Raw genomic sequence first — 12,751 nt, 5'->3', positions numbered from 1 at the left:
CCCTATGGTTATATATCATGACCCTATGGTTATATATCATGACCCTATGGTTATATATCATGACCCTATGGTTGTATATCATGACCCTATGGTTGTATATCATGACCCTATGGTTATATATCATGACCCTATGGTTATATATCATGACCCTATGGTTGTATATCATGACCCTATGGTTGTATATCATGACCCTATGGTTATTGTAACTGAGGGGTACAATTCCCTGACTGTATTGATAAGTATGGTATTATTAAACCACTACCTCTTGTACTTTAACTTCTGGCCATCCAGTACATGATATAGATATGATAAACACTTTCCCACCTGATGAAACGAAGTCCACACAAATGTACAAATCGAATATTTTATATAGCAAAGGGTATATACAACGTTCACTTGATGACATTTATGATTTGAAATGCACTTGTATGGCAAATGAGTATTCGTAGGTAAATCAACATTGAATGTCCAATCTCTGGTTACGCAGGGAGTAAGTATACAACCCGGTTCTTTAGGGAACTATAGCGATGGTACTTAAATGATTATAGCTGGATACACTAAGGGGGGGGGGGGGGTCCCGCTGGTTGTAAGACAGTAGGAGGGGGGGGTTAGAAGAGCCGCTGGCGGTATCCCATCTGGCCGACGATTTCTTGGGAGAATTCAGAGTCCTGAACACGATGCCCACAGAACCTCGGTCCGCAGATGAATACAGCTGGACCCTCTGGTGGACGGTAGCTGCCGGTCCACAACGGAGAGACGTGAGGCGACCTCACTGGTGTAGAGCGCCGTCTCACCTGGACTCCTCTCCGGGGGGTAGTTCCAACACTCAGCAGTGTTGGCCGTTATCCATGGAATAATCAAAGCACCCAAAGCATGTAGATAATCCAAGCCGTGGAAGGCTCGCCGTCGTCCGGGTAAAGTAATCCAATGTACAGGTCCACTCGTCCTGGCCCGGAGCTCCTCGGATGCAAGCACCACAAGTGGTCTGCCCAGCCTGGTTAAGACTCCAGATAACGTCAGGAACGATGGGGGTGCTGCTCACTTTATAACTCTAACCGAACGATGCACCATACATAATAGACTATTATTAGCTTAATAGAAATACGTCCAACTCGACGGTATAGTGCCAAACTATGACAATTCAACTATTAATCCACACGATATCTCAATGCCTATTCTGAGGCCAAGTAGGCCTTACTGCACCACACGTGCGTCGTGGGTGAGGCTTCGCGTCTGTTACTAGGTTGGAGGGTAAAGAACTAATGGACTAAAAGAAAGTTCTACTTTACTTGCGCCATATATATATGCGCTGTGAACAAATAGTACCATTCGTATTTCGCCAGACGTATTCCTACGCGGAACCGGGCTTGCCACGACATGTTGGTCGGCACGATTGAACTTGAACCTAGGGGTATGGCTGCTGGCGCCAGGTTCTCGTCCAATGGTAGAATGAAACTATTATGGGCTGTTTAGTAGACTAAAGGGATATTCAGTGCATATTGTACAAGGAATATACAGGGGATATCAAACGATATACAAATACTATTAAATATATATCCATAAATAAATATATATATTCGGTTTAATCTGATCCTTCACAACAGTTATATATCATGACCCTATGGTTATATATCATGACCCTATGGTTATATATCATGACCCTATGGTTGTATATCATGACCCTATGGTTGTATATCATGACCCTATGGTTATATATCATGACCCTATGGTTGTATATCATGACCCTATGGTTATATATCATGACCCTATGGTTATATATCATGACCCTATGGTTATATATCATGACCCTATGGTTATATATCATGACCCTATGGTTATATATCATGACCCTATGGTTATATATCATGACCCTATGGTTGTATATCATGACCCTATGGTTATATATCATGACCCTATGGTTATATATCATGACCCTATGGTTATATATCATGACCCTATGGTTGTATATCATGACCCTATGGTTGTATATCATGACCCTATGGTTATATATCATGACCCTATGGTTATATATCATGACCCTATGGTTATATATCATGACCCTATGGTTGTATATCATGACCCTATGGTTGTATATCATGACCCTATGGTTATATATCATGACCCTATGGTTATATATCATGACCCTATGGTTATATATCATGACCCTATGGTTATATATCATGACCCTATGGTTGTATATCATGACCCTATGGTTATATATCATGACCCTATGGTTATATATCATGACCCTATGGTTGTATATCATGACCCTATGGTTGTATATCATGACCCTATGGTTATATATCATGACCCTATGGTTATATATCACGATATCTGCTCACTATGTGAAGTCACGTGGTAGAAACGTAATGAGTGTGACATTAAACGAAAGAATTTTCAAATGCAGTTCCCTCAAATATTTCAGATACAATTTTGTGAGAGATTTTGAATTAATGCGCACTTGTTATTAGTATCAATTCAGACAACAGAAATGTGTATAACGATATTGTGAATTCATCGCGATATGATCGCATTGAAAGATGATAAATAAATACGTGTTCAAGCAAGATCAATGATCATACTGAATTATCACTCAAGACGATAAATTATAATATTGAATTATCACTCATGACGATAAATAATATTGAATCATCACTCATGATGATAAATTATAATATTGAATTATCACTCAAGATGATAAATTATCAAATAGAATTATCACTCAAGATGATAAATTATAATATTGAATTATCACTCAAGACGATCAATTAAAATATTGAATTATCACCCAAGACGATAAACTATCATATTGAATTATCACTCAAGACGATAAACTATCATATTGAATTATCACCCAAGACGATAAACTATCATATTGAATTATCACCCAAGACGATAAATTATCATATTGAATTATTATCGGTAAATAAATACACTGATAAAATATAATCGGTATTGGAAACTGAATCATCAGAATCTCTTTTCATTTGCCAAGTAGATCTTTCCATAGAGCTGGAGCGTGTCCTCTGAACCATCCGGCTCCCGGGGACAGACTCCAGATCAGCTGCCAGCGCCTCGCTCAAGGGCAGCCCGGCTCCCGGGGACAGACTCCAGGTCAGCTGCCAGCGCCTCGCTCAAGGGCAGCGACAGGAGCGTGTATTTAGCATGTCTTTTATGGGGATATCTGCTGGGATATGGACCATCGCACGTGAGGCAACAGCTGCTGGTCATATCGGACCGCATGGCAACGTGTGATTAGAGTAACTTCCAACTGACCTTCTCGAACATTACAGAAATCGTTTGGGAGAAACGTGACTATTTGCTATATATATAATAATAACATAATGATTATCCTTGATATATTGCTCAGTCATGAAAAACACACGCAAACAAAACAAAGAGGCACATAAAAAAAGTGCCCCTTTTTTGTGTTTGTTTACTGTACAGATAAACACACACAGACACACTGCCAGAAACACACACAGACACACTGCCAGAAACACACACAGACACACTGCCAGAAACACACACTGCCAGAAACACACACTGCCAGAAACACACACTGCCAGAAACGAGCACACACACACTCATGTACAAACAAACACGACTGTGTGGTGGACACACAAACATACAGACACACACATTTGAAATGTTTATTTATGTCCACATGAACAGAAGTACTCAAGGAGGCCTCATGATACAAAGGACATAAACATTGCGAGTGCAGTCAGAAATTATGAAAGAACAGCCAGGTACAAGGTGCATGGACGGCAGAATCATGGGAAAAGGTAACAGCGCCTTCTCCAAATTGAGCAGCTTCCTATAATATAAACACACACGACTGTGTAGACACACCTATAAGCACAGTTCTCAGACACAAACACACTTTATATTTGCAACCTTGTTCATACACTTACATAAATAATACACATAAAAAGACAGGGACACACATGGCCATGCACACACACAGGGTCATGAACACACACACAGGGTCATGAACACACACACACACACACAGGGTCATGCACAAACACACATACAGGGTCATGCACACACACACAAACAAACACACACACACACAGGGACACACACAGGGACACACAGGGTCAGGGTCATACACATAAACACACAGATGAGTAGCTTCCTCTTCATCGTGCTCTAGTGAGATCACCGACCGCCAAATTAAAACCCTTCAGTCACAGCGATTCCAAGGAGGACGTTTAAATACAGAAACTCTTGTTCAAAACATTCAAAACCACGAATGACGAGGCCCAGTGATACATCCCCCGGCAGAGAAGAAGAATTAAAGCAACGGCAACAAGAGAAACGCTCCACAATGAATGAGTCGGAGGCTCTGTGACTGTAATCTTCTAATGGTGGAGTCTCTTCATGCTAACATGATCCACCACAAGCTAACATCATCCACAAGCTAACATCATCCACAAGCTAACATCATCCACAAGCTAACATCATCCACCACAAGCTAACATCATCCACAAGCTAACATCATCCACCACAAGCTAACATCATCCACAAGCTAACATCCACCACAAGCTAACATCCACCACAAGCTAACATCATCCACATGCCAACATCATCCACAAGCTAACATCATCCACCACAAGCTAACATCATCCACAAGCTAACATCATCCACCACAAGCTAACATCCACCACAAGCTAACATCATCCACATGCCAACATCATCCACAAGCTAACATCATCCACCACAAGCTAACATCATCCACAAGCCAACATCATCCACATGCCAACATCCACCACAAGCTAACATCATCCACCACAAGCTAACATCATCCACATGCCAACATCATCCACATGCCAACATCATCCACAAGCTAACATCATCCACATGCCAACATCATCCACATGCCAACATCATCCACATGCCAACATCCACCACAAGCTAACACCATCCACCACAAGCTAACATCATCCACCACAAGCTAACATCATCCACATGCCAACATCATCCACATGCCAAAATCATCCACAAGCTAACATCATCCACATGCCAACATCATCCACATGCCAACATCCACCACAAGCTAACATCATCCACCACAAGCTAACATCATCCACCACAAGCTAACATCATCCACCACAAGCTAACATCATCCACAAGCTAACATCATCCACAAGCTAACATCATCCACCACAAGCTAACATCATCCACCACAAGCTAACATCATCCACAAGCTAACATCATCCACCACAAGCTAACATCATCCACCACAAGCTAACATCATCCACATGCCAACATCATCCACATGCCAACATCATCCACAAGCTAACATCATCCACATGCCAACATCATCCACATGCCAACATCCACCACAAGCTAACATCATCCACCACAAGCTAACATCATCCACCACAAGCTAACATCATCCACCACAAGCTAACATCATCCACCACAAGCTAACATCATCCACAAGCTAACATCATCCACAAGCTAACATCATCCACCACAAGCTAACATCATCCACCACAAGCTAACATCATCCACCACAAGCTAACATCATCCACATGCTCCTCTCCACCCTCTGACAATAGAAGGTCATTGGCCTCACGGGAGACATTTAGTTTGGATTATGGGCAGCTTGACCACAGATCTCAGTGTGAGGGAGGGAGGGAGGGAGGGAAGGAGGAGAGACGGAGGGAGGCAGGGAAGGAGGAGAGACGGAGGGAAGAGAGGGAGGGAGAGAGGGAGGGAGAGAGAGGGAAGGAGAGGGAGGGGAGGAAGGAGGGAAGGAGAGAGAGAGGGAGGAGGGAGGGAAGGAGAAGAGAGGGGGGGAGGGAGGGAATGAGGAGAGAGGGAGGGAAGGAGAGAGGGAAGGAGGAGATAGGGAAGGAGGATAGAGAGAGGGAAGGAGGAGAGGGAGGGAGGGAAGGAAGGAGGAGGCAGGGAGCTGTTGCAACCTTACAACCTCTCCACCCCCCTCCACCCCTCCATCCATCCATCCATCAACACACACTTCACCTCCGAACCTCATCCACTCATCACTCCCCCGCCACCCTCTAAGCACCATAAAAGCCCCTCTGCTCATCACAGGGCCAGATGTAGCGACATATCACCATTACTCCACAGCCATCAACACCTCCGTGCCCCACACGGAGGAATGGGGGTGTAAAGGATGCCGCTTACGCAATTACATTTATGTATGTAACATATCATCTATGTAATTATTACGTGTGATGGATGGGTGTAAAATGACTGGTGTGTTGCGTTTTTATTTATTAATTTGTTTATCCCAGGCTGGTCTCCTCGGTGTCACTCACGGTTAACCACTCCCGCCCCTAGTGGCGGCTCACGGGCAGTGCACTTTGTGTTGAGACCCGTTCGCTTCGTACCTATGACAACCGTGTGTCCTTTTACGGAGACGGCGGGAGGGCAGAGAGGGAGACGAGAGCAGGGGAGACTGTTCTGGTGGGATCTGATCCCAGGCCAGCAGGGAGACGAGAGCAGGGGAGACGTAGGGGAGAAGGTTCGGGTGGGATCTGATCGCAGGCCAGCAGGGAGACGAGAGCAGGGGAGACGTAGGGGGAGAAGGTTCTGGTGGGATCTGATCCCAGGCCAGCAGGCAGGGGTACATGTGGTGGCAGAGGCGGAGGTCTTATAGAGTTCACTTAGTTTAAAGGGTTAATCCTGCTCATGCGTAGCGTAGCAGATGACACGAGTCAAGCGGGGAAGCGAGGGAACGCTACTGTTCTCAGTGGCTGAGGGTTTGAAAAGAACACGGCTGAACATTCACAGAGGAAAGAACAGAACATCAAACATCATCAGCTCAAGTGACCAGAAATAATTCCGACAGTCCGGCGATCACGAGACGGTATACGTGCAAGAAAGGAAGGCGGACATCTTGAAAAGAAAAAAAATATATATATCACTTAAGACTTTCTCTAGAAGAACCAAATACTGCAATTTTCAAATGACGTTCCCTCAAATAGCTAAATGGCAGCAAAATGGCCACGGGTGTAGTCACTCTTTGAAACACAACACCGTCCCAGAGCGACACTGGTACGTTCGAAAATGACACGTCCATCAGTGTCACATTCTGGTATTTTGCAAGGAACCTCTAAAAAGACGGAAGGGTCATCAGTTCACATCACTGTGCAGTGTGTGAACACACATTGGTGTCAAGTGTTGAAACGTTCAGTTCTGCCGACATTCAGTTGAATGGTATCATCAGCCGTCTCCTCGTTTATGACCCGACATTTAAAACAGGTTATTACCTCGGATGTCAAAATCATCTGCAATTTGTTGCCTTGTTAACTAGCAAACGTTCGATATATTGGTTGGTGTATATTTTGCTTCTCCACACATCTCCCATTGGCTTCAATAGAACTGGCACCGACGCAATGACTCTTCCTTCTTTTATAGTTTCCTTGGTATTTTTTGACAGACCATCTGGACGGAGAACGGAGCATTCCCGTTCACAGACATCTCTCGACGTTTAGGTAACATCTCATCCATCATCCTTTCAGTGACGTGTCGAGTCATTAAATAAATGTGTTATGATATTGAGATCTGATGAGGATGAGAAGAAATACTGCGACATGAGGGGAGGGAACGCTGCCGATCTTTGTTGTAACGCCGCGTGGGAGTCGTCTGGGAGATCTGGCCTTTTCTGTGCTTTTGTTACGTGGGTGGATGATGATGGATGTTTATGGAATCCAGAGGACTTCCAAAAATACATTTGTTATCTTTTAAATTGTTTTAACCTGTATTTAACACAGGGGTTCAGTTAAGAAGAAATAATCGTTGACAATTGCAGCCTCGTTGTTAAAAACCCCCTCCGCGATTATTTTAAACCCTTAAAAATGTTCCCTATTGAATTCAAATTTGTATCTATGTTTTCTTTTACACCCAACTATTCAATAAACGACTGAAAACGTCTCAGCAGCATCTCTACACCCTCGTTGAGAACTCGAGGATCTATGAACATGCAGATTTACCAGGAAGCCCAAGTCAGCAGCTTGTACTCCTTCAAGACGAGTCAATACCTACTCGGCTCACCGTGTAGCTGAGGCTGAAAAGGTGTCAAGTTACCACACATTGGACCGCGAGAGGTTCGGCCTATTAGTGACATCACACGTGCAACTCAGATTTCAGGGAAGAGCACAGAGAGGCTCTCTCCCTCTCTCCCTCTCTCTCCGGGGACAGAGTGTGAAAGAGGCGCTCGGCGCGAATAACAATCTGTATGGTCGGGGTCGCGCCTCAGTGCCTCAGAGAGGAGTCGGCCAGAAAGAAACACGTTTCCGAGTCGAGGGGATCTTTAAAATATGTTATTAAAAAGTGGTACAGACGGCCCCGGTGGAACTGCATTGCTAGGGAACAGCTCGGAGCCAAGTTTATATCCTGCCGCCGCAGAGCTAGTTAATGTGCACCGCTGAAGGGAGATCAAACACAGTGCAGTGCGCTCCAGAACGTTTGTTGTCGTCGTCGAGTTGAAACCATCCAGGGGGGTCCAGAGGAATCACTAGAGCTCCCCGTTCTCTCGTCAATCACCAATCACCAATCAGATTATAGATCACCGTTCTCTCGTCAATCACAATCACCAATCAGGTTATAGATCACCGTTCTCTCGTCAATCACAATCACCAATCAGGTTATAGATCACCGTTCTCTCGTCAATCACAATCACCAATCAGGTTATAGATCACCGTTCTCTCACTATCACCAATCAGGTTATAGATCACCGTTCTCTCACTATCACCAATCAGATTATAGATCACCGTTCTCTCACAATCACCAATCAGATTATAGATCACCGTTCTCTCACAATCACCAATCAGATTATAGATCACCGTTCTCTCACTATCACCAATCACCAATCAGGTTATAGATCACCGTTCTCTCACTATCACAATCACCAATCAGGTTATAGATCACTGTTCTCTCACTATCACCAATCAGGTTATAGATCACCGTTCTCTCACTATCACCAATCAGATTATAGATCACCGTTCTCTCACAATCACCAATCAGATTATAGATCACCGTTCTCTCACTATCACCAATCACCAATCAGGTTATAGATCACCGTTCTCTCACAATCACCAATCAGATTATAGATCACCGTTCTCTCACAATCACCAATCAGATTATAGATCACCGTTCTCTCACAATCACCAATCAGATTATAGATCACCGTTCTCTCACAATCACAAATCAGATTATAGATCACCGTTCTCTCACAATCACAAATCAGATTATAGATCACGCTTCTCTCAAAATCACAATCACCAATCAGGTTATAGCTCATAATTTTCTCAAAATCACAATCAGTCACAATCAGGTTATACTGTACAGATCACTCTTCTCTCAAAACCACAGTCAATCACCAATCAGGTCACCACTCATCCATTCTCACGTTGGCCACTGGGGCGGCGGCAACTCACCGGTGTCGTCGCCCTCTCCCAGACACTTGCTGATCATGGGCTCCGAGAGACCCAGGCTGGCCGCCGTGGGCATGGGCCCCAGGATGGACTCCAGCGACGGGGCGTTCCTCTGATGCCGCTGCTCCTCCTGCTGCTCCTCCTGGTCCCCGTCCTCTGCCAGCACCCCCAGCCCCCCCACCTCCTCCCCCGTCCTGCCCTCCAGGCCCATCAGAGCCTCCAGCGTGAGCTCGTTCAGCTCTTTGCCGAAGTGTTTGGCCACGGCCCTCAGCTCCTCGTCCTCCAGCTCGTCCCCCTCTGCCACGTCGGACGCCACGGAGTCGGCGTCGTCGTCACACGCAGGGTCTGGGGGAGACACGCGGGGAGATCCGTGAGAAATGTGGAAGTAATGCAAATCTATCACATGGACCCTACTTGGTTAGAAGACTCCAATACTTGACTAACTAGCAGACTAGACCACCTGCATCTGTGTTTTTATTTAACCAGACCTCCCGGAGTATGGCGTGTTGTTTTCCATTCTCATCCATGGAACGGTTAGCATTAGCCTTGCTATGCTACACATTTGCACTACCATCAACTCTGGGAGAACCACGCTAATGTTTTTATATAGTGTTAGGGGAGGGGTTATGCTAATGAGCTATAGTATGTATAGTGTTGGGGAGGGGTTATGCTAATGAGCTCTAGTTGTATATAGTGGTAGGGGAGGGGTTATGCTAATGAGCTCTCGGTTTTATATAGTGTTAGGGGAGGGGCTATGCTAATGAGCGCCTAGTAACAGACAGTATTTCTGACACTGGGAATACATTCCCTGAGATCCATAGATGTCCCTAGAATCAGATACCAAGAACATGCAAATGGACCATTTAAAAAAAAAGTTTGTAAATGTTTATTCTACGTTCTTATGGAATTAATGAGATTTAAATTAAATAATAATCAAACAAATTAAAAAAAAAAATTAAGATTTTGAGTTCATTTTCATAACGCGATAATTTGCTGTGTAATTCATTAATATAATTAACGCGATAAACGGACAGCCCTAGTTTTAATATAGCATTAGGGGATGAGTTATGCTAATGACCTCTCGTTTTATATAGCGTTAGGGGAGGGGTTATGCTAATGCCCTGAACACAAACATTTTGACAGTAGGGCTTTCAACGAATATTCATTTTTTTTTTTTTTTGAATATTCTATATTTGAATAAAAAATAAATAACACATTCAATTGTGAAAATGTATATTTGATTGTAAAAAAAACAGCCCCCGGCTGTCTTCCTCTCAACTTGTCGCGTTGGGCCTGAATGCGCTGCATGGCAGACAGGACGCGCACAACATCACTTTCATTGAGCTGAAGAACGTGCCAGTAACAACAACAACAACAACAACCACCACAAGGCGTGATGGCAGAGTTCAGAACCCAAGTGATTTGCACTCAGATTCAGATTTTGATCAACTTGTGGAACCTCAAGACTTAGAAAACAGGTATGTTCTACGTTGATCTTAAAAGGTGATTTATTTTGTTTACATAATGCGCAATAATAGATATTCGAATGTAAAAAAAAATTGTGTGTTTAAAAAGAAAATGGAAGCAATAGTCCAATTTAATTTTAGGCCAATTTTGACAGTAACAGAGTTCACAGTCTTCATAAGTCAGCGTTTCCACACGTTCTCAGCGACTTACAGACGACACGTACAACGTGTTTAGAAACAGATCTCTGAATTAGCTTTACCACCCGCTCTTTAAAAGATCCGGATGCACCAACCGGAGCCGGAACAGAAGCACGGTTATCAGTTTTAGAACAAAGCGAAGGCCGCTGTGACTGGCGCGCGGAGGAGCAGCAGCAACAGGCCTGACGCGCGGCTGACAGCCTGGAGACCCCCTGCCGTGAGCGTGCAGAGGGGGGTCTGCAGAGATGAAGGGAGAGAGGGGGGGGGGGGACGCGGCGCAGGAGCGCCCGGGTATCCGGCCCGTCAGAGGTGCTTTAACGCATCATGAAACCTTAATGAACGCGTATTAACCTCGCAACAAATTGTTTTTGTCAGGAAAAAACCACCTCTCTCGGCAGCGCATCTCGGAAGATTCCCGGGCGAACGTGACCGTTATTAATGGGAAGCGGCATCCATTTTAAGAAGTCACATATGTTTCTTCCCCCTGTCGCCTCAGGGCGCTTCAGTCAGCGTTTTTTAGCACACGGCGCTCCCTCTCTCCCAAAGCCGGGAGATCAGAGAGAGAGAGAGAGAGAGAGAGAGAGAGAGAGAGAGAGAGAGAGAGTGAGAGAGAGAGAGAGAGAGAGAGAGAGAGAGAGAGAGAGCACGCTCCGGTGTGCGACGTCACCGGGATGTTTAACCCGGGGGCTGCTTGTTTTATTTGTCACATAAGGTACATTACAGTACGAGCCTCCTGAGATTGTGCTTTACCCAGTCAAACACTATACAAAATATACAAAACTAAAGTACAAAATGCAAACAAAATGCAGAAATGCCCATTTCTTTTTTAGAAATGTAGTGCAAATGAGCCACTGGTTGTGTGGAGCCCTAACGTGTCCAAGTTGAATTCTCACATCAAAATTGGGTTTATATTTTAGCATTGCCAATGGGGGGGTCCGACTCCGAACCAGAATTTAAACCTCGTTTGAGTGTAAAAAAGATCACAGAGAGAACATTCTATGACCTCACAAAGCCACCGTCACGTTCATTGTCTATGGAGCAGCAGCACTAGACTAATACACATACAGATGACGTCACAAAGTTCAAACGGCTTGCAGCTCCAGGAGAGGGTTCACGCAGATCAAACCCCGGGGCCACGTGGGAATCTTTAAAGCGGGGGCGACATCCTCCTCTGATCTAGTGTGGCGTACGCCGGGACGACAGAGCGCCTCGCGGGACGACGCCAACGGCTGGCAAACCCCCCAAAAAGGCTGCGTTTAAGGATCCTGTATAGCTTCTTAATGGATAGATCGCGTGGCACTTTGAGCAATTCGGTTAGATTCCCACCGGGCCACCGCACGCTAAAGAATGTATGTAGTCGTTTCATTGTAAAGTGCTTTGTGTCTCTTATGATGAATTGAAAATGGGGGAACCCTGATGTAAACAAGACGAAAGTCTTTCTCTGGTCTGCATCCCCTTAACAACAATTGTGTGTATTGAGCCATACTGTATTGTACCCATTTTGCAATCTGTTAATAACATTTTCAATCAATCAATCAATCAATCAATCCTAGAAAGGCGCTATAGAGCGTCCCAGAGACAGTGTATTGGTTACGACCCCCACATTTGGAACCACATATACCCTGCTGGCCTGGGGTCGAATCCCGCCAGAACCTTCTCTCCTGTGTC

The 12,751-nt window shown here is 44.7% G+C and overlaps 1 protein-coding gene across 1 annotated transcript in view; it reads right to left on the bottom strand.

The window, feature by feature from the left end:
• Nucleotides 1-12,751, bottom strand: part of brf1a (BRF1 general transcription factor IIIB subunit a) — a 182,562-nt gene that overhangs the window by 67,073 nt on the left and 102,738 nt on the right. Inside the window, exon 12 of the mRNA XM_084308841.1 lies at nucleotides 9,423-9,764. Within this exon, the coding sequence (XP_084164967.1) occupies nucleotides 9,423-9,764 (342 nt within the window). The remainder of the gene's footprint in view (nucleotides 1-9,422; nucleotides 9,765-12,751) is intronic.

The sequence above is a fragment of the Notolepis coatsorum genome (assembly GCF_963971535.1).
Source record: "Notolepis coatsorum genome assembly, chromosome: 2".
NCBI classification, from domain to species: Eukaryota; Metazoa; Chordata; class Actinopteri; order Aulopiformes; family Paralepididae; genus Notolepis; species Notolepis coatsorum.
This window is presented reverse-complemented; position numbering and strand designations above follow the sequence as displayed.